General features: G+C 46.3%; 1 protein-coding gene across 6 annotated transcripts in view; it reads left to right on the top strand.

Annotated features, from left to right (window-relative positions):
* Nucleotides 1-19,689, top strand: part of LRBA (LPS responsive beige-like anchor protein) — a 629,646-nt gene extending 609,957 nt beyond the window's left edge. For all 6 annotated transcript variants that reach the window (XM_066386366.1, XM_066386375.1, XM_066386349.1 and 3 more), the window contains exons 54-57: nt 10,031-10,132; nt 13,597-13,793; nt 16,842-16,993; nt 18,580-19,689. In XM_066386366.1, the coding sequence (XP_066242463.1) occupies nt 10,031-10,132; nt 13,597-13,793; nt 16,842-16,993; nt 18,580-18,670 (542 nt within the window). In that variant the 3' untranslated portion in view covers nt 18,671-19,689. The remainder of the gene's footprint in view (nt 1-10,030; nt 10,133-13,596; nt 13,794-16,841; nt 16,994-18,579) is intronic.
* Nucleotides 19,690-21,910: the final 2,221 nt, after the last annotated feature.

Genomic DNA, 21,910 nt, shown 5'->3' with positions numbered 1-21,910 from the left:
CTTGAGCCCAAGGTCACTGGCTCGGCTGGAGCCCCTCCCCCCCCAAGGCACATATGAAAAAGCAATCAATGAATGACTAAATAGCTGCAGTAAAGAATTGATGCTTCTCGTCTCTCTCCCTTCCTGTGTCTGCCCCTCTCTGTCTCTGTCTCTCTCGCTTAAAAAAAAAAAAAAAAAAAGATTTATTTATTATTTTTTTTTACAGAGACAGAGAGAGAGTCAGAGAGAGGGATAGACAGGGACAGACAGACAGAAACGGAAAGATGAGAAGCAGTCAATCATCAGTTTCTCATTGCGCATGGCGACACCTTAGTTGTTCATTGATTGCTTTCTCATATGTGCCTTGACCACAGGCCTTCAGCAGACCGAGTAACCCCTTGCTGGAGCCAGCAACCTTGGGTCCAAGCTGGTGAGCTTTTTGCTCAAACCAGAATAGCCCACGCTCAAGCTGATGACCTTGAGGTCTCGAACCTGGGACTTCAGCATCCCAGTCCGACGCTCTATCCACTGTGCCACCGCCTGGTCAGGCAAAAGTTTTTACATATTAGTTTGGTTCTATGGTATTTGTCTTTTTCTACCCGACTTACTTAGCACAATGCCCAGGTCTATCCTTGTCTCAAATGACAAGATTTCCTTTTCCTTTTTTTTTTTTAATTGTCAAACAATACTCCATCTTCTATATAAACCACATTTTCTTTATCCATTTGTGCATCACTGAACACTCAGGTTGTTTCCATGTTTTGACCATTGTAAATCATACTGCATTGAAGATGGGGGTGCAAACATTTTTTCAAGTTAGTGTTTTTGTTTCCTTTGAATAAATACCCAGAAGTAGAATTGCTGGATCACGTGGCAGTTCTATTTTTAATTTTTTGAGGAATCTCCATACTGTTTTCCACAGTGGCTGCACCAGTCTGCATTCCCACCAGCAGTGCAGGAGTGTTCCCTTTTCTCCACACCCTCGCCAGCACTTGTCACTTCCTGTCTTTTTGATGATAGCCATTGTATCAAGTGGAAGGTAATATCTCATTGTGGTTTTTATTTGCATTTCCCTGATGATCAGTGAAGTGGAACACATTTTATCTACCTGTAGGCCATCTGTATGTTTTCTTTAGAAAAATCTATTCAGATCCTCTTATTTTTAACCAAATTGCATTTTTGTCTGTTTGTTTTGTTTTGCCATTGAGTTGTATGAGTTCTTTATATATTCTGGATAATAACCCCTTCTCAGATATATGGTTAGCAAACATCTTCTCTCATTCTCCAGGTTGCTCTTTCATTTTATTGATGGTTTCCCTTACTGGGCAGCTTTTCCATTTTATTTAGGCCCATTTGTTCATTTTTTGCTTTTGTTGCCTTTGCTTTTGGGGTCAAATCCAGAATGTTTCTAATAGCTAAAAATGTGAAAATTCTCTATAGCTCTCACTAGTGCCTTATTTACGTATTTTAAACAAAGGAAACTTAAAAATGTCAAAGAGAACCTATTACAGAGAATTTTTTGTGACTTCAGAATTTAGGATAAAAATAGTTTTTGATTTTTAATTTTGATTTAATTGTTCATAAAAATCACCTTAATGTGCACATCAACAAGTATGAATAAGATCCTATTTCAGTAACCGTTCTATCTGCATTCTTTATTGGAGGCAGAATTTTATACTGTTTATGTTACTTGACACCCATCTGCAGCTACAGAAGCTGTCAATGAATTAGAGCCCAAAGTCTCAAGAATCTAGGAGGAAAGAAGTACATCAGTTAAGTTTGATATATGCACATAATGAAATACTGGGTAGCCATGAACACATTTGGATTTGTGATACTGACATGGAGGGATAGGCTGTCTGTGTCGTGTAAAAGATCAGTAACTACATGTATAATATGATCTATTTTAAATATCTATGTCTGTGTGTATGCCTTGTATTCTCTGTATATTGGTGCACAGAAGAAAGTCTGGGATCATAGCCAGCAAAATGTTAGCAATGGTAATTTATAGATAGTGGACTCTGGACGCAGTTTTTCATTTTATTCTTTACAATTTACTAATTTATTTTAAAGCTTTCTAATAAGCATGTGTTACTTTGATAATCAGAGACACGAAAGATACTTTATTTGGAAGGAGAAATACCTAATTCTGCAATGTACCTTCACCTCCTGCTCTACGCTTCTAGATATTAGTAGTTGCAGAATTTATATGGATGTCAGATAAGGTTGGAAAGTCTAAGAAAAGGACAAATGGGAAAAATCAAACTATAATTTCTAGAAATTAAGGTTTATTTTCTCCTTGACACCCCCCCCCAAAAAAAAAATATATGAGGACCATCTCTGATTGATGTTTATGCAGCACAGAATCAGACATTGTACTTGTGCTGGAAAGAGTGACTACACCAGCGGGTGAGAGTGAGCGTCACGCTGCTGCCGGATGACGCTGCTGCCGCTGCCGGATGACGCTGCCTGGGCTCTCTCCGCCAGGCACCCGTCTCTGCACTTGGCACGCTAGCTCATTAATCCTCGGGGTCCTGTGTGGGAGCTACTGCTCCCCTGTCTCGTAGCTGAGCTGCAGAGCGGTGAGGACGCCGTTCCTTTTTCCTCCGACTTGGAAGCCCTTGCATCTCATTCTGACTGTGCGGACTTGCCCACGGGGGTCACAAGCGAGCAGCGCTGGAGCCCGACTTCAGTCCAGTGTCCAGGCTAGCGGCTCCCTTCTCAGCCCTGGAACTGCACTGAGTCTGCAGTTTGCTTTAATTGGACTAGCAGCTGTCGACAGTTTGTCACTAAAGCTCTCTGAGTATCTGCAAAGGACAATACAGAGATAATTTTGTTATGCTGTGTTCTTTGAAAGTACATGTTATGATAGGATTTTGTACTTTCTAAATATTACAAATTAAGGGTTATATTTTACATAAACAATTATAGGTCCATATCTACACAAACCCACTTTCTAATGGAGTCTTAAAGGATGATTCCATTGTCATAAACATATATACATAAACTACATATCATATAATATTAGAATTAATAATATTAGAGAAAAGCCACCAAAATGTACTATCTGATGGTTGCCACATCCTGAATGCAGCTATGGCATTTTTTCTGTAGTCTATTTGTTTACCCAGTGGTCGGCAAACTCATTAGTCAACAGAGCCAAAGATCAACAGTACAACGATTGAAATTTGAGAGCCAAATTTTTTTTTTTTTTTTGTATTTTTCTGAAGCTGAAAACAGGGAGGGAGGCAGACAGACTCCCGCATGCGCCCGACTGGAATCCACCCGGCACGCCCACCAGGGGGCGATGCTCTGTTGCGACCAGAGCCACTCTAGCGCCTGGGGCAGAGGCCATGGAGCCATCCCTGGCGCCCAGGCCATCTTTTGCTCCAATGGAGCCTCGCTGCGGGAGGGGGGGAGAGAGACAGAGAGGAAGGAGAGGGGGAGGGGTGGAGAAGCAGATGGGCGCCTCTCCTGTGTGCCCTGGTTGGGAATCGAACCCGGGACTTCCACACTCCAGGCTGACGCTCTACCACTGAGCCAACCAGCCAGGGCCAGAGCCAAATTTTTTAAACTTAAACTATATAGGTAGGTACATTCCTTATCAAGGTAGCACCCGCACGTGGTATTTTGTGGAAGAGCCACACTCAAGGGGCCAAAGAGCTGCATGTGGCTCATGAGCTACAGTTTGCCGACCACTGGTTTAACTAAACTAACACTTCTTTTTCACCAAAGAGACCACAACAAACGGAAAGAAGGGGGGAGGATTGGTGGGGATAGAATGAATAGAACAAATTTCAAATAGCTTTTCCTTGCAGAATTAAAACATAGTGTTATAATGCCCATTGAAAAATTAGGAAGTACAGAGAACAGACCCACAGCTGTTAGAGGGGATACGGGTTGGGAGGCTGGGTGCAAAAGCCGAAAGAGAAGTAACCTCGCAGACACAGACTACTATATGATGAGTACCAGCGGGCAGGGAGGCAGGGAGGCAGAAGATGAGTAAAGGGGGGTCAATAGTGATGGAAGGAGACTTGACCTTGGGTGGCGAACATACAACACAACATACAGATGATGCACTAGAGAACTGTATACTTGAAACATATAATTTTATCAACCAATGTCATCCCAATGAAGTCAATAAAAATTTTAAGAAAGAAAAAGAAAAATTAGAAAGTTAATGGGACAGATTTAAGAAATATTTAGCTAATCTCATTTTCACTTTAGAAAAGTCATTGAATTTCTTGATTTACCATTATGGTGAACCACATGAGAAAACTTGGTATTCAATTTTTACATGATTTCTTTTTCTTAATGCTCTCAAGTAACCAAAATGTACTTAAAATGGGAAAAACGTGAAAAACAGAAGTATCCATCTTTAGAAAATGACTGGCATATAACATATAAAAGATTTTTAAAAAAAAAACTACATATACTTAATAACTTAATTATGTATTTAGGGTTCTTAAATAAAGCTGTCTTCTTTGAGAATGAGTACTTTATTGGAATGATTTCTTTTTAACAAAGCTAGGTCTCATATACCCAAGAAATCATATGGTATTAGATTTTAGTAATGTGGAAAATTATCAGTTGTTTTTATTTGAGGTCTTTATTAGTTGTTAAATATTAATTGTGTGTAAAAATTCAGCTGTAATAAAAAAAAATTCAGCTGTAATAAATTGTTTAGGTTTCTATAATAGTCAGTATAACTTTTGTACCTTTCCAATTACAGATACATATAATATACAGATTTGTGGGAAGGTCAACAAATCCTGATGCGGTGACCATTTAAAATCAAGTCACTTACAAATACAAGGCGCATTTCATTCCCCGCCTTCCTTCCACAGTGCAGTGCACGTGATGTACGCCCGATAAATGTTACTACGGGAGTAAACAAATGGGAAATGTTCGGTTCTGGCCCAGAAATCTTCTAAACTGAGCATTAATTGGAAGAATTAATTTTATTTCTACAAAACTAAGAACAGAAAAAAGTTGAACTGCATTTCATTTTATAATTGGTGCTTCAAAATATTTCAGCTGCTAATGAGAACTCTGCAATGCATTGTAAAGTCATTTAAGTTTTATAAGACTGAGGAGACGATGCCAGAAATACCAAGAATTTCATTCAGTTTTTAAAATGTAACTCAAAATTTGCCAGAAATATGTGTCAGGTCTATTTTTACCTGGATTATTAATCCCCTTTACCTTAATAGAGACAGAGCTTTTCCCGTTAGATATTTATGAGCAAGATACTAAAGAAATTACCATTTCCTCTTCCAGGTATAACTTTAAGTGGTTTAGAGTCCATGTGGGCACCAAAGAAACACATTTAATAAAAATATTTGTTATTCTGCCTAATGGTGTAAAATATTTCGCCTAATATTTTAAAACACAGATCCAGTATAACTGCTAAGTGGGCATTACGGAGACTGGTGCTGCTTGAATGCAGGGTGGGCCGTCACAAAGCCTGTGTAAGCTGGTGCTGGTATAAGTATTGTGTGCGGAGAAAGGCCCTCTGTAGGAGCTGGTGGGTCCCGGTGTCTGTGGCAGGGCCTGGCCTGGCTTTAATCTCCTCTGACTTGATCACCTTCCTTTAAGGCCGTCCATAAAGATGCACCGAGTATCCCTTTCAGCCTTTGGTTAGGATTTGCATCAGTAGTCATAAACCCGCTCTCGGGACAAAGACACCCTTCCCTTTGAAGTAACTGCTCAAGCTTTTCAAAGCAGTCCAAGAGTCTATCCTCTTTCTCTTTTTATTTCTCTTTAAGATGAGTCTGAAGTACAGCCCCTTAAACTAGCAGCAAGATAAATTTTTCTCTCAGCTTCACTGAAAGACATGACGGTTTTTCAAGCACTGAGACTTTAAAAGGTTCTTAGGAGAATCTGTCCTGCATTTGGTAGATCCTGCTATCTCTGAAAGCAAAAGTAAGTGACTTCTTGTATCCATTAACTACTGCAAATTTTTATCAAAGAATTAGCCTGATATATTCCAGAAAACTTTTTCCCCTCTGTTCTTTATTTGGTTTGGAGACCTCAATGAGAGATAGTGATAGCTTCTGGGGTCTTTGAAAAAGTATTACTGGCCAGCATTGTCTTCTTTGAACTGATTACCCTCCTGGGTATTAACTCTGTGGGCTGACAGGTAGTTGGGAGGGGCTGGTCTAGGTGAGTGCTGCAAAGGGCATGAGTTATCTGTTCCCGGATTTTGTTTCTAGACTTCACAAGCAGAAATGGATACAGATATGTAGGGTTCTGCCTTTCCTTTCTGTGGGAGGTTACTGCTTCGGCTGTGGGACCCAGGGTGATGTGTAACCGTGTGACTGCAGAGAAATAGATTCTGAGAGTCGCATCTGAAACCCATCTTCTGTCCCTGATTAGGCCCTCGGCCCTTAGTGATTTCATTCTAAGTACGTCCCGAAATACCTGTTGAGCTTAAACAGTGTGGACCTGTTGGGTTTAATTCCCATATTTGCTATTGAGAAATATTAATATTTAGAACATTTGGTTTCTGGGCATTTATAAAAATTCAAGTATTTATTTTGAACAGATTTTTTTGATAAAAAAAAAAATATAAAGAACACTGAATCTACACAGTGTGTAATAAGGAAATACAGTGGTCAGTTTTTAACCAAGACTGGAAACAGCTTTTCTTAGAGGAAATGATATTTCTCCTTATATTGTTGTGCAGATTTTTAAAGGCCATTAATGTGTGTTTCCTAAAGGGAGGGAAGTAACACACTCTTTTTACTGGAAACCCAGTGAGTGTTGTGAAACCAGTTACCTGAAAAGAACCCAACGATTATAAGTCTACCCTTATGCTTTTAATTTGTTGTTTTTTTCTTTCCTTTTTTTTTTTCTTTTCTGTATTTCCTAAACTGTCTGACCTGCTTCCTGGGTTAGAGGACATTCTGCCAAATTTTTAAGCCAAAGTCCTCGCACTGAACAGTTCTTTATTAGGGATTGGGCCCTAGGAAAAGAAAAATCTCTATTCAGTTTTGAAATTACATAGCATGTGTGGGTCTTCTGATTTGTGGAGGGAGAAATGGTTGGTACAGTGTGGATTACTGGAAACTAGGGTTTTGCAAGTAAAGCATATTTATTAAAATTTTGAGTTTACAAAAAGGAATGCTTATACCTTAACCCACTACTTACGGGTTTAATCATGAGGCTTCCTGAACTCTTCACTTTGTAGTCATAGAAAATTCTCAGTAGTTCAACTATTTTCCATTAAAGAAATACAGTTGACGGCAGTCAGCTCACTTCCTCCCCATGTTCCTGAGAAAATACTCTTAGACCTAGGAAACAGAAAGCTATCACTGACATGCTTAAGTGACAGTGTTCGCGGGGGCTGCCATTATCCACGTGTCCGGGATTTACCCTGGCTTCACTTCGATTGTTTTAGTCGCCATCATGTTCCTTCAAAACGTCCTTTTCCGCTTAGGAATCCCCAGACCATCCAAATAAAAACCCAGATCCGCCCCCACCCCCCATAAAATGGTTAACTTATGGAAACAGAAAAGGAACAATCACTGAAAATGTATGCCTGAGATCTTTTTTTTTTTTTTTTTTTGTATTTTTTTGAAGCTGGAAATGGGGAGAGACAGTCAGACAGACTCCCGCATGCGCCCGACCGGGATCCACCCGGCACGCCCACCAGGGGGCGATGCTCTGCCCACCAGGGGGCAATGCTCTGCCCCTCCGGGGCGTCGCTCTGCCGCAACCAGAGCCACTCTAGCGCCTGGGGCAGAGGCCAAGGAGCCATCCCCAGCGCCCGGGCCATCTTTGCTCCAATGGAGCCTTGGCTGCGGGAGGGGAAGAGAGAGACAGAGAGGAAAGGGGGGCGGGGGTGGAGAAGCAAATGGGCGCTTCTCCTATGTGCCCTGGCCGGGAATCGAACCCGGGTCCCCCGCACGCCAGGCCGACGCTCTACCGCTGAGCCAACCGGCCAGGGCCATGCCTGAGATCTTAATGATTTTAATTCTTGATTTCAAACAAGTTGCTGATATAATCAGACATTGATTTCTAAAATAACTTTGTAGGTATTTTTGTGGGATGTGGAGCATCTCGGGAAAGGGGGAACCATGAGTGAGGACCAAAGTATTGGCATCCTTTAAAATATAACACCTCTTTTTCACTTTTGTAGCAAGACTTATATCTAACATCTAAAATTAAGTAGCCCAGATAGGCTTAAATTATGTGGGGGGTTTTTCTTAGAAAAATTACTCAAATTTGTGTACTGTTTAATGGCGGGGGGGGGGTTGCTCTCACAAGAGGAACTTCCAAACAAATTGTCTGTTTAGAAAATGTCAAGTAAACTTTGTAATTGAGGTAGGTAGATTTTCCTCCCAAAAGAAGTTTTTAAGGTTGGGATCAGACAAAACCAGCCTTCTTATTCCCCCACCCCTTTGCCTTGTCATGAGTCTTTTGAAGTCCCCTTTGTCACTAAGCATGGCGGCCACCCCATGGTCTCGCCGCACGCAGCATTAGCACAGCCAGTGTGGTGCCCTCTACTGAACTCCCCCTCAGAAGTGCCACCATCACCGAGAGCCAGGAAGGACTCTGCAGACACAGCTGGGCACCGTGTCCCCAGCGACACGTTGTAGTTGTAAGGGCTGGCCTTGAGGTCCCTGCAGGCACCCAGCGAAGTGTCATCCCAGCAGAGGCCCCTGCCCCACTTTTGGGCATGGATCTCTGTGCGTTCTGTAAAAACTCAACCCCTCCACCCCCACCAAAAAACAGGCCTGCACATATATTTCACATGAAATTCCAGAGAACTCACTGACCCTTCATGAAAAACCACTGCTTTGGACCTAAATTCTTTTGCCTTTCCAAGGACAGTAGGTCTCTGCTGGCCCTTCCCCGACCTTCCCGGTCTCTGCTCGGTGTTTGACTGTTCCAAGGACAGCCAAGTGTCTGCGGTTAGGCTGACCAGTTATTCTTTACCACAGAGTTCCACAGCTGGGCAGTGACCTGCTTTCTGGGCACATTTTTCCCCTCCTAGATTACACAGTTCATTTATCAATAATAGTACAAAACCAGGCCAGATCAAGGGAATCTAAGAATGCTAACAGTCCTGCTCCCTAGTCCCGTCTATAAAGGCTTTTTGTGTCTTGGTCTTAGTGACTATAACAGTAAAGGACTAGTGTAAAGTGGTGTTATTCGGGCTAAGGATGGAATTCAGTTTATCTTTGCGGCTTGGCACGAATCAAGCCACAAAGACAGCCCATTCCAGTTCAGCTTTTCTGTGCCGGGGCCAGTCACGTGTGAGTTCCCATCAGCCAATCACGGCTTTCTCTCTGGTTTGGGAGCAAGTGCAGGATAGCCCCTCCTCCCTGTGAAAATGCTCTGGAACAGCCCTCTGGTCCGGGTGTTCCTCCTCTGCCCTCCCCCTTACCCCTCCCCTCATTTTCAAAGTACTTTCAGTAGAATTACATGTAACGGCTGTTTTCTCTGTTCTTGGAATGAATCATAGAGATAGAGTGAGATTTATATATCAGGAAAATATTTATATATAAGCTTAGTAAAGACAATAGATATTTAAGAGAGGTGCTGTGTTGAGACGTCATGAGTCCTAGCTCAGTCTGACTTAGCTATAAGAGAGGGCTCAGTGGCCCACTCGGGGGGGCGGGGGGCAAGGGGGAGAGAAGGCGGCTGCTTCTCTTTGAAATGTGAATCAGGCCTAAATCCCTACTTTTATAGTCGTCCCTCCATAAATCATCTAATCAAGGGGCTTCTATTTGTATTGGGAAAGTTTCTGAGGCATTTTATAATGCAGACTTCTGACTTCTTTTACTCGGAGGCTTCAACCATGGCTGCTTGATAATCATGTAAGGATTAAAACTACAACAACACGTGGTCCTCAAACTATAACATATATTTTGGATCTAGTTCTAAAATAGGGTTTCTGGACAAATTCTCAAACTATTAGTAAAAGATTTAGACATTATGGGCATTAGAAACAAGTTGCTGATTATTTAACCTGAGTAGAGAGAGGTATTCCCCCGCATGAACTTGAATGAATTTGTCCTTTTTATCTGTTTTTTTCCTACAGGTGGGACCACCACGCCCCGGGCCATTTTGACAGGCCATGACTATGAAATCACGTGCGCTGCCGTCTGCGCCGAGCTCGGCCTGGTATTGAGTGGTTCTACAGGTAAAGCTGTGGTACTTTCCCACAACATCTGCCTTGTTTGGTTCCGTTCAGTGGTGGCACTAGCCCATCAAGTCCTTAGTACTCACACAGGCCTGGTGGTTGCCGTATGGGGCAGCACAGATAGTTCTGTTTCGCTGCAGAAAGTGCTGATGGCATTGCTGCAAGGAGCGAGGCTGGAACCAGGAATGTCTTTGTATGTTTGTTTATTCTTCTGCCCTCTGGCTGGGCTGGCTTCCTCCCACACCTGAGTGGAAGCCCCTGACCCAGTCTGTTCCAACTTCCAAATGTCAGGACTGAGCAGGAGCCTGGTGGCACCAAGAGTGGAGTGGCAAGGTGCCTAAGCTGCTCTGCGTGGAGGTCTGTCCTCAGAGCATCGCAGTCAGGCCGAAGATACCAAGCAAGCTTGCCAAGAGCACCTGCAGCAGACCAGGGTCTGACTGGGAGCCGAGCCGTTTCCATGCCATTGCTTACTCCATTGTCACAGTCTGTGCACCTCGGCCCCCGGCCCTCAGCTGATGTCCGAACACACCGGAAAGTCCCGTCCGGCATGAGCTGTAGGTTTACCTCATGGGGTAACCTAAGGAGCATTTAGGGGAAGCAGAGGGCATTTCAGTCACCTTCTCTGAGTTTTGAACTATGAGACGTAGTCTAGCTAACAAAACTTTAATATTAAATTGTCAAAGGATTGTGTTCAAAAATTTAGCTGGTTGTCTGACCAGGCAGTGGCGCAGTGGATAGAGCATTGGACTGGGATGCAGAGGACCCAGGTTCAAAACCCCAGGGTCTCCGGCTTGAGCACAGGCTCATTCGGCTTGTGTGTGGGGTTGCTGGCTTGAGAGTGGGGTCATAGACATGATCTTCTGGTCGTTGGCTTGAAGCCCAAGGTCACTGACTTGGTTGAGCAAGGGGTCACTCGCTCTGCTGTAGTGTTCCTCCCCCCCCCCCGTCAAGGCACACATGAGAAAGCAATCAATGAACAACTAAGGTGCCGCAATGAAGAATTAATGCTTCTCATCTCTCTTCCTTCCTGTCTGCCCCTCTCTGTCCCTCTGTCCCTCCTCTGTCTTTGTCACACACAAAAAAAATTTAGCCAGACAAAACAGTGAAATAGTAATAATGATAGCAAAAATTCTATACCAACAGGAATTTTAGCCTTTCACCCAACAGTTTCACACATCCTGAGCTAACATGAGTTTCTGGACTGCGTGTGCTTCCAATTAGATGTGTAAAATGAAGCTATCACATTACAGACTGTTCTAGTTTTGCACGGTGGTTTGGGACCATAAAAATGACTAGACAGGCAAAGCCCATACAAAGTGAGTTTAATAATCAATGGCAAATTTCATGATTGGCCCATGGCCTTTGAAAAATTTTATGGAAACATTAAAAAGTCTTACACATACACATACATATGTGGACATGAAAAAAAATAGTAAAACTCATATTTACTTAGGACACTGTAACTTAAGACATTAGCAACGAGGACTCGGGCACTTATTTCTTTGAAGAGTGCTGCTGCCTCCTCTCCACGCTGGACGCAGCGAGTGCCCTGGGCCCTGGCACCTGGCGTGCTCCTTCAGACCAGCCGCCAGCATTTTAACTTCTGTGCTTTCAGTGTCATGAAAGCCCCCCAGGGTCCCTGTAACGTGAGGTGTCTGCTGGCACGGCTTCTCCGGAGACGCCGCCAGGTTTGTTACAACGACCCCCCCCCCTTCAGCCTGCAAGCGCCCCTCCCCAATTCCCTCTGACTGCGGAGCTGGTCCTAGCGGTGTGACCCCCCCGGCAGCACTGTGTCTGCCTCCCCGTTGTGTCCCATCCGGGTCTCCCTGTCAGTCTCACTGCTCTGCGTCTCCTGACTGCAGTGCCATCTGTGTTGGCCAGCACCCTCTTCTGATTGCCCACAGCTGTCACATGTCACAGTTTTCTCACTGGACACCGGTGGCTGCACAGCTGGACAGTTTGTTGCTGTCTGAGCACGAACTCACACATATACACACGCAGTGACCACTCACTGACAGACCTTGACAAAAGTGACGCAGTTGGTCACCAGTCATGATGCACGTGTTATTTACATAGTGGTCAGTGGGCTGGGGAGCTAGCCTGGCAGTGTGTCCTGTGTGGTTACTGTGACAACTGGAATTGGATCTGCGCTGTTGAAGGGCTGGCATCCTAGAGAGTGATCCCCGAAAGCCAGGCGTCCTGGTTCTGGGCAGAGCCAGACAGCCTGCATTTGGGAACACTGAAAACTGACCATTCCTGCAGTGCTCCAGAAACACCAAGAGGCTTATTTTCCAAAGGGCGAGCTCTCAGTAGTCCTGGGGGACCAGGTCAGGACTCCGGGTGGCCACAGGTGGTTTAGCCTGGAGAGCCTTCCGGCATATCCTCCAGGTACTCCCTTGTCTGACCCAGACCCCTCCTCCTCACGCAGGCAGTCTGGGTTGTGTGCTCTGCCTTTGCTGTGCACGTGGCAGGCGCTCAGAATTGCAGCGCTCCGATGTCGTGGGCTAGCCGGCCTGTCCTCACCTTCCTCCAGCAACTCAGCCGGAAGGGGGGAGGAGGGAGACATGCTCTTCCTTTGCGGGGGTGCTGGCAGGAAGGAAGTGACTGTTGCTGAGAAGTGGGAACGGGCCCCTCATGAGCTCTCTTGGGAGGGGGTGGGCCAGCAGGAGCCTCCTTCCCTGTGAGAAGGTGGGGACGCAGATCCTCACCAGCTGCCCGGATGAGCTCCATGCACGTGCCCAGTGCTGCCACCCTCGGACCAGAGGGTCTGAGTGGGCCTAGGGGCAGCCCCACCCTCCCAGACACTCTTCTAGAACTTGGAGTTTGTGGTGCGTTTTTTGTTTTGTTTGGTGACAGAAGGACAGATAGGAAGGGAGAGAGATGAGAAGCATCAATTCTTCATTGTGGCTCCTTAGTTGTTCACTGATTGCTTTCTCATATGTGCCTTGACTGAGGGGCTACAGTAGAGCAAGTGACCCCTTGCTCAAGCCAGCAACATTTGGGCTTGAGCTAGCGACCGTGGAGTCATGTCTATGATCCCATGCTCAAGCCAGCGATCCCACTCTCAAGCTGGTGACCTTGGGGTTTTGAACCTGGGTCCTCTGCTTCCCAATCCGATGGTCCATCCACTGCGCCACCGCCTGGTCAGGCTGTGGTGTTCCTTTCTTAAACCACCCAGTTTTTTAATCACCAATTGTCATAATGAATTTTATAGGTAACTTCCAGTCTCTTGAGAAGTGAACTTGTATATGGCTCCACTTTCTCCCCTCCCAAAGGAAAGGTGAGGTGTGACCAGCATGCCAAGGAAATTTTCAAAATAGCACACATAGAATGTGTCACTTCTAAGGCTTTCTTTCCGGTCATGTGGTTCTGGGATAGGCTTTGATCTGTGCTCAGGAATCAGATCACATTTGTCTGTTCCAGTGTGAAAAAAAGAACTTGCCTTTTTTCTCCTCTCCTTCCAGAAGGACCATGTCTCGTACATTCCATGAATGGAGACTTGCTGAGGACTTTGGAGGGGCCGGAAAACTGCCTGAAACCAAAACTCATTCAGGCTTCCAGAGAGGGTCACTGTGTCATATTCTACGAGAACGGCTCCTTCTGCACATTCAGCGTGAATGGGAAGCTCCAGGCCTCCGTGGAAACAGAGGACAACATTCGGGTGAGTACCCTACAGACTTCTCAGAATTTGAGAGATTTACCTCAGGGTGTGGCAAGGGAGGCAGGCGAGGGTTCGTTCAAGAAACCTCTCTTGGCCCTGGTTGGGTGGTTCAGTGGATAAAGCCTCAGCTTGCTGCACCAGAGGTCATGCGTTCGACCCCCTATCAGGATACATATGAGAAGCAATCAGTGAGTCCACAACTAAATGGAACTAGGATGTTTCTCAGCCTGCCTCTCATGTCAGTGGAAAAATTAAGAACCTGTTGAATGGCTGAGATTCTCTTTTCCATGCCAAAGAGAAAAAAAAAATCCAGACATTGCTTGGACAACGCCTGTATACCTCGCCAACGACATGCGCCAGCCTCACTGGTCTGTGTTCAGGGCCGCTGGGGAAACCCCTGGGAGCCTTCAGCAGAAGGCCCGCCTCAAGTCTGGTGAAGTCACTCCGGGTGGCTGTCAAGGGCAGGCTCAGTTTCTGTAACTGAGGGAGTTATCTGCAGGTTATGTGGCATCAAAGCTGCAGTGATGCCGTAGAGCGCAAACGGTCTCCTCTGCATGGGCTGTGGTGGGAGTGGTGGGCATTACGATTACTTAGATCTGCCTCTAGTTTGACTTGACTTCTCCGTGGATAACAATACTCAAACTTGCCAAGGTGAGGGTAGGGCTTCACATTAGAATGTGAATTAGGCAAGCATCTTCCTATCTTGGAAGGAAGAACTAAACTGCTCACAAAAACTAGGGGATATTTTATCGCTACATAATCATTTTGAAATTTCCCCTAGTTTTTGTGAGTAGTACAGTAATGCTAGGGGGCCTCTTAGGGTCTCGCTTTCTTTTCAAGACAGGGCCCCTCAGTGTTAGGCTGAGCGGAGGGTAAGGCCTGCTCTCTAGAGAAGCCGTTTTCCGGGTCCTCCCTGTCTCCCCCCCGAGCTTGCTGAGGGAGGGGGTGGGGAAGTGAGGCGCTGGTGTCTGTCACTGTCCAGGACGAGGCGGGGTGCCTGTGGACCGGGTGGGCACTGGGCAGGGCGGCTGGGAGGAGGGGCACGGGGCTCTCGGGGAGCCTGGACGTTTGCTCGATTGCTCCTCCTGACCCAGGGCCGCAGAGATGACGATCTCTCCGAGGCCCAGTCTGAGTGCCTCTCTCAGTAGAAGGGGGGGGGGTGCCTAGGATCATGATGAAGCCAGGCGCTGCTGCTTCCCACGTGTTTCTGCAGCGGCTGACGGCCCCACCACAAGGTATGCAGACACCAAAGCTTTGCCGTCCCCTCCTCCCAACAATACTTCATTTAAACCAAGTGCACATCAGAGGATTTTCCTTTCCTAGAGTAATAATGCTGATAATTGGTCACTGAGTTGCAATTATACTGTCAGCCACAGTAAAAAATCAGTGAAGCAATCTGAAATCCCTTGCTGCTGAGACACTCTATGGCGTGTCCGTAGCGAAGGCTCTAGGGACTTCCTAGGGACTGCGTGTGCACACTGGCTCCCCCTATCCTACGATCACTGTACCCTCTGCTGCTGCCCCAGTGCTGGGCTGGAGCATCTCGCCGCTTCCCCCCAGCGCCCTGGTCCCCTAGAGCCCTTCCAGGTAAGTGGTGGCACTGTGGTTAGTGAGCCTGCCAGGCAGAGGGGACACAAGGTGGGGGGTGAGAGGGGTGGAGAGAAGGGAGGTGAGAGGAGAGGTAAAGTGGAGGAGGATGAGGAGGTGAAAGTAGAGGGAACATGGGAGGAGGGAATTGAGAGGAGGAGGAGGTGAGAGCAGAAAGAAAGTGGTGGAAGAGGAGGTGAGAGGAGAGGGGAGGTGGTGGAGGAAGAGGTGAGGAGGAGAGAGAAAGTGATGAAGAGGTGATTGAAAGTGGTGGTGGAGGAGGGAGGTGAGGAGGAAGGGATTAAAGTGGTGAATGAAGGTGAGAGAGGGGACTGTGAGAGTGGAAGCAGAGGAGGCAGGAAAGGGAGAGGGGAGGGGATGGAGACCTGGACAGCAGGGCACTGGGAGAGCCAGGCCTCACTGCCCAGAGGTGCTCACCTCCGGTGCAGAGCCTGCGGGGCCTCCCCACCGCCTGAGCTCAGTGAGGCTCTTTGGCTGTCCTATCCCGTGTGTCAGAGCCTGAGTGGAAGGCCTCCAGGCTGCCGTGATGGCCCCTCTCAGCCCCCCGATGCCGGCGAGACTGCGGTTTGGGTGGAAGGAGGTGCTGGTCAGAGGCTGCCCCAGTGCCTGCCCTCGGGAGAATAGGACAGGCCTCTTCACTTGGACAGGTTCTGCTTATTAAAATGCTGATAAATGGATAATGCTCAAAGTCATGTTTAATATAATTACAAACAGAACTAGGATTAGGGAGTCTTTACTAAAAGTTTGTTCAAGGTTAATGGTTTTAATTTGTTTTAATATAGCACATATCCAATGTGTAAACAGCATCAGGTGTAAATCTCAGGTGAGCGGCAGCCGGAGGGTAGTGGGTCCCCAGGGCCCGGACCCCAGCAGCACAGCGGCCCCTGCGCTCAGCCGCTGTGCAGTGAAGGGCGGCGTCGGACAGTGCTTCTTACTGAGATGGCAACTTCTGTTTGCATATGGTTTAGATCTAGACAGTACTTCTTGTACATAACTATCTTCCACACGAGATTTTCTTATATTTCGTGTGTGTTCTTGAGAGTAACCTTTATTTAAGACACCATGAAAAGTTGGCATTTACATGAATGTGAATTGAATGGCTAAGAGACAATCCTTACTCTTCTATGATTAAAAAAAAACTTGTCAAAGATTATTCTACCAAAAATTTGTCACCTTAAAAAGAATGAAATAAACAGAAACAAAAAAACTCAAGCATGGCCTACCTCTCCACTTGATTTTAAGAAATGTCAAACGTTTTCCATGACTCCCGATTTCCTCACAACTCCGGAGCGCGCGCGCGCACACACACACACACACACACACTGCCTCCCCCTCCCTCCCTCCTGCGCTGTAGGACCAGCCACCCGGTGGGAGTTCACCGAACCCGGGCTGACGCTTAGCTAGAGCCACGCCTCACCTGAATGCTGCTTTATCCTGCAGGCCATCCAGCTGAGCCGTGACGGGCAGTACCTGGTCACAGGCGGAGACAACGGGGTGGTCATGGTCTGGCAGGTGTCTGACCTCAAGCAGCTCTTTGCCTACCCAGGCTGCGATGCCGGAGTCCGAGCCATGGCCCTGTCTTACGACCAGAGGTAAGCCTGGCCCCGTGGCCTGCTGCCAGTGCTGTCAGACCCTATGTACAGAGGGATTAGATGGTGGGGTGGCGGTCACCTGTCCAATAAAAGGCCAGTGAATACTGGGATTTCCAGGGTACTTTTTAACAAGTGTAACTTCCCTTGTGCTGGCCTGGCCACTGTGGACAGAGGCTGCGTTCTCCAGGATTAGACAAGACAGGAGTAACAGACTCTGGTTTCCTTGTTGTTAAGCTTTTGTATTTCTTAAAAGTACCTTTTAAGTAAAAATGAAAGTGCTGTTAACATGTTTAATGTAAAATACCTGGATCTCTCCATTCATGGGAATTCCATTAGGATATTGGGCTTATTCCCTGAAACCTCCCAACTGGTAAATTTGGGGGGGGTGGTGATTATTATCTGGTGTCTTATTTCCTCTTAATACTACACACTCATTTTAGTTCCTTATTTTGGGGTGCAGCAACGTAAAATTTACCATTTAACCATTTTTTTTTGGTATGCAATTCACTGGCTTTAAGAACATTCACATTGTTATATAACCATCACCACTATGTTGAGTGCAAGTTTGTAATTTTAGTATTCTTTTTGATGAAGTGAGCTTTATATCAATACAGTGTCCTTGTCTCTCATGACAGGTTCTGATTTAAAGCCTCTCTTGTCTAATACTAGTCCAATCACCCCAACTCTTTTCATGACTGTTTGCACAGAGTATCTTTTTCCACCCTTTTCCTCTCTACCTGCTTATTAGACCTAAAGTGAGTCTCTTGTAGGCAGCATATATTTGATCATGTTTTTCATTCATTCTGCCAGTTTCTGCCTTTTGATTAGAGTATTTAATCTCCTCCCGTTTAAAGTAAATTATTGAGAAGGAAAAACTTACCTTGCCATTTTCCTGCATATTTGTTTTCTGTGTCTTAGAGGTTTTTTTGTCCCTCTTGGGTTTAGCTGAGTTTCTGTGACACATTTTAGTTCCTGATTTTGGTATGAGGTAGCAGAAAGGCTACTGAGTAGGACCCGTAAGGACTGGTCTTAACCAGTCACCCAGAGAAGGCTGATAACCGGCCACGCCCTCTCGGGGACAGCAGCCAGTAACAGTCACAAGGACTAGACCCCTACTCAGAGCAGGGCCAGCACAGATCATGGCTGCAGTCAGAGGTCCCTGTCCCCCGTGTACTGTTCCCTCCAGCAGTGACTGCTGAGACTCTGACACCTTCTACAGGTGTGAGGCTCCCAGGCCAGCCAGGCCCGCTCAGGCTGCAGGGACTCATCCTGCATGGCCTGCTGTACTGTCCACAGAAAGGCAGCTGTGGCTCGGGCCCCCACAGCAGGGCAGAGGTGGCAGTGAAGCGTCCTCAGGGCTACCTGATAGTGGTCCAGAAACGTCCTGAGCTCGGTTCCCACAGGGGATAGCCCTGCCAGCCCTCTTCCACGCCTACCTTCAGGGAAGTCGGCAGAAGAAGAAAATGAGGAAGCCCTAAGCCCCAAGCTGGGCACGGGATTTCAACTGTCCTGTACTACAAGATCTGAGGAGGGCAGTACCGCCTAGGGAACGGACAGGCTCATGCCGCTCCTCTGTGCCTTTCCAGGTGCATCATTTCCGGCATGGCCTCGGGGAGCATCGTCCTGTTCTACAACGACTTCAACCGGTGGCACCACGAGTACCAGACCCGCTACTGACGTGAGGGCAGCACCTCGGGGGACCAGAGCGGCTCTCTCAGAAATCGCTATCACATCTGAATGTAACTTAAAATTTGCTCTAAGAAGCAAAATATTTTTTAAAGTTAATTGCTATTTTTGTAGACGTTGCTTGACTTTTTGGGGGGAGGTATATAGCAAAGCAGAAAACTGGCTGCTGGGTTCTGTAGTTTTAAAAAAATCTATATTTTTAGTCATATAACAAGAAGTCTATTTTCACCAATTATGGAAATATACATGGAGTGAGTAAACCCACTTATTCTAGCTATATTATGGAAAAAAAATGCTTCCCATTTATCTGTCATCTTGTGAAATACATGATTTTGACAACAGGGAAAGGGGTTACGATACTGGGAAGGGGAATTTGGGCCCGGTATTTTTCCAAACAATTGTGCTTCTTAAGCAGCTGAACTTTCTGGGGTTTAAATAATAATGTTTAAATTATGGTTAATGTAATTTAAAACATCTCAGTGAATTATTTCTATCAATATTCTTCTTCAAGCATGTTTTAGACCTAGAAAATTATGGTTTGGGGAAGGTTGTTTTATTGTGTGGTGAACATAAAGGATCTAATGTTATAGCAAGTGTGAAATATTTACAATGTTTTCCTGATTTGTCGTCTTCATGGCAACACCAGCATGAAACGACGGAAATGTTCTTGGGCTCACAATGTTTATTTTTCTTTAAGTTGCAAATACCAAAGCTCAGCCCGGAGGTTTGAGCACAGGTTTGGCTGTGCTCCGCACTAGACAGAGCTGGCCCTGGGTGCCCCTCCCCCCCGGGGGTTGAGCACAAGGCTACAGGTGCTGTATTAAGCAACACCCGTGTAACCTCCTACTCATTATTAAACTATCTTCACCTTCCTTTTGATTAGTAATTTGTACTGAGAAAAAAAACGTTATTTTGGTGTTGTATAATTCTACTTTTCTAGTAGAGCGCTGTGTGGAATTCTGTGAAAATATTTGAGAAAAGGTCTGTATTGCACAAATAAACTCTTTGTATGTTGTGAACTTGGACAATGCTTCTCTGTCCCTCTCGCAACTTACCTAAGGGGCCCCCTTAGCTCTTCCCTAAAAGCAAAGAGTTGTTGGAAATATCTTTTCACTCCTTATTTTAAAATATTGATAAAACAATTATTTACCAAAAAAAAAAAAAAAAGGTCAAACCATCTCAGTCATTGATTTTGAACAATAAGAGAGACTCTCTTGAATAAAAGGCCCTCTGGAGACAGGCCGTCTCAGAGATGTACACAGATGGGGACACTAACCCTCCATCACACGAAGGACCAAACTGGAGCCCTGCGCACGGTCTAGTCTGAAACCCACCGCTGCTTTATGAGCCATTAAAGAAAACGATGGATAGTAAATGCGAGGACGGGAAAGTACTATACATCTCTGAATAGAAGAAATGCCCATGTTCCTGGTAAATTAGCCAAACAGACTCACTGCTATTCACCCGTGATCTCAAACTTTGGAACTTTCAGGGGAAGTGGCAGAGGACAGTTAGGAATACCTAAGTCCCATGCTGGGCACGATACTTCAACAGCCCCATAATAGAAGTCTAAAGCAAAGCTAATAAAGCAGCTTCCTCTTGAAGCCTAAGAAGACAGTCATTGCCTCTACTGCCTTTCTACTGCTTTGAGAAACCAGAACGATGGAAAACTGCACGTTCAGTGCACAAATATAGCTGGCACCTCAGTGACGGACTCTCTGTAGAACTGTATTTCCTACGGTTTACTCAGCATCCATCCATCCAATTTTAACTTCTCTTTTGAAAAATATTACTTTAGCCTGGCCTGTGGTGGCACAGTGGATAAAGCATCGGCCTGGAACGCTGAGGTGGCCAGTTTGAAATCCTGGACTTGCCGGGTCAAGGCACATACGGCAAGCAATCAACAAACAACTAAAGTGAAGCAACTATGAGTTAATACTTATTGTGCCCTCCCACACCCCTGCTCCTCTCTCTGTAAAAATTAAATGTTTTTAAAAAATTATTTTAGATGTAAAGCATTTAGGAACACAAACTCAGTGTTAAACTGGTCACACTATGGCGGACAGGAGGCCCGGGGGGGGGGGGGCGCAGTATGGCCGCACCGCCCAGCATTTTACAGCTGCCTTTAACGTGCTCCCCTCGAGAAAGGAAGACTTCCCTCCCTGAGAGTACTGACTCATTCTGAAATATCACCAGGCAGGTCTTTCGGGCTGTGTAATACAAGAAATGGCACCGGATCTCGGGGAGAAAGCGTGAGGGCTTAGGGAATGAGGTGCAAATCTGACAAGCACAGCCCTGCACACGGGGGGTGGGGGGGGTCACAGACAAGCATCTCAGTCCCAAAGGACAGCAGACCTCCATAAACACATGCTCGATCCAGTAAAAAGGAATCATTTTGGCCCCTTGAAATGACAGATATCACACATCCGCTCTGTGTCTTAACAGACAGGACAAGATTCCGATGTCCCAGAAGGGAGCCGTAAGAAGCTATGTGTAGGGCATGAGGTCAGGAACTTACACCGGGGCTGTCCTTTTCCATTCAACTCCAAGACCAGAGCGAGAGCCAGGGCCCTGGCCACACATACCTGGTGCCACGATCCTCCCCCGTGCTGTCAGAGAGCCAGGGAGGTGGCCGAGGTCGTGCAGGTCAAGTTCACAGGAGGTGGCCGGGGAACCCCGGAGGCAGCCCGACCACACAGCCACTGGGCACCCCTCTTCAGGAAATACCGTTGAGGTCAAAGAGCCGACAACAGAACTGAGCTACCAAGACGGGAATCTGAGGGGAGAGGTTTGCAGTACAATGTTCACTGGCTGTGATTTCAAGAGCTCCTGCCTACAGCCCCCGGGCCTGGTTTGGTCCCTTCTGCTGCATCGGCCCTGCCCCGTTCTCCGTCCCCGCCGAGGGACACAGCACACTGATGACACGCTTCCTCTGCACGAAGAACATGTAAACCGTTGGAAGGCTCCCCCCACCAAGCATGGTGGCGAAGCTTGGCCGGTTCCTGCTGGGTGTTCTAGATCTTGGAGCAGCAACTCTCCCCATAACCTGCCGGCTCCTACTTCAACCAGGAGAGCCAGGCATCGCTGGCTGCTTCCCTTTCTGGTAGCATCAGGTGGAGGCACCCAAAGTTATCTCTGCAGGGCAGGCTGGGAGGTTTCACAGGGTCTCAACCGTAAAGAGGAAGGGCAAGACCTTAACAAATCAATAAAACAAATTTAACGTCCTTTTTT

This window comes from Saccopteryx leptura, chromosome 1 (assembly GCF_036850995.1).
Source record: "Saccopteryx leptura isolate mSacLep1 chromosome 1, mSacLep1_pri_phased_curated, whole genome shotgun sequence".
NCBI lineage: Eukaryota > Metazoa > Chordata > Mammalia > Chiroptera > Emballonuridae > Saccopteryx > Saccopteryx leptura.
The sequence above is the reverse complement of the archived record's forward strand: the minus strand, read 5'-3'. Positions and strand labels throughout refer to the sequence as shown.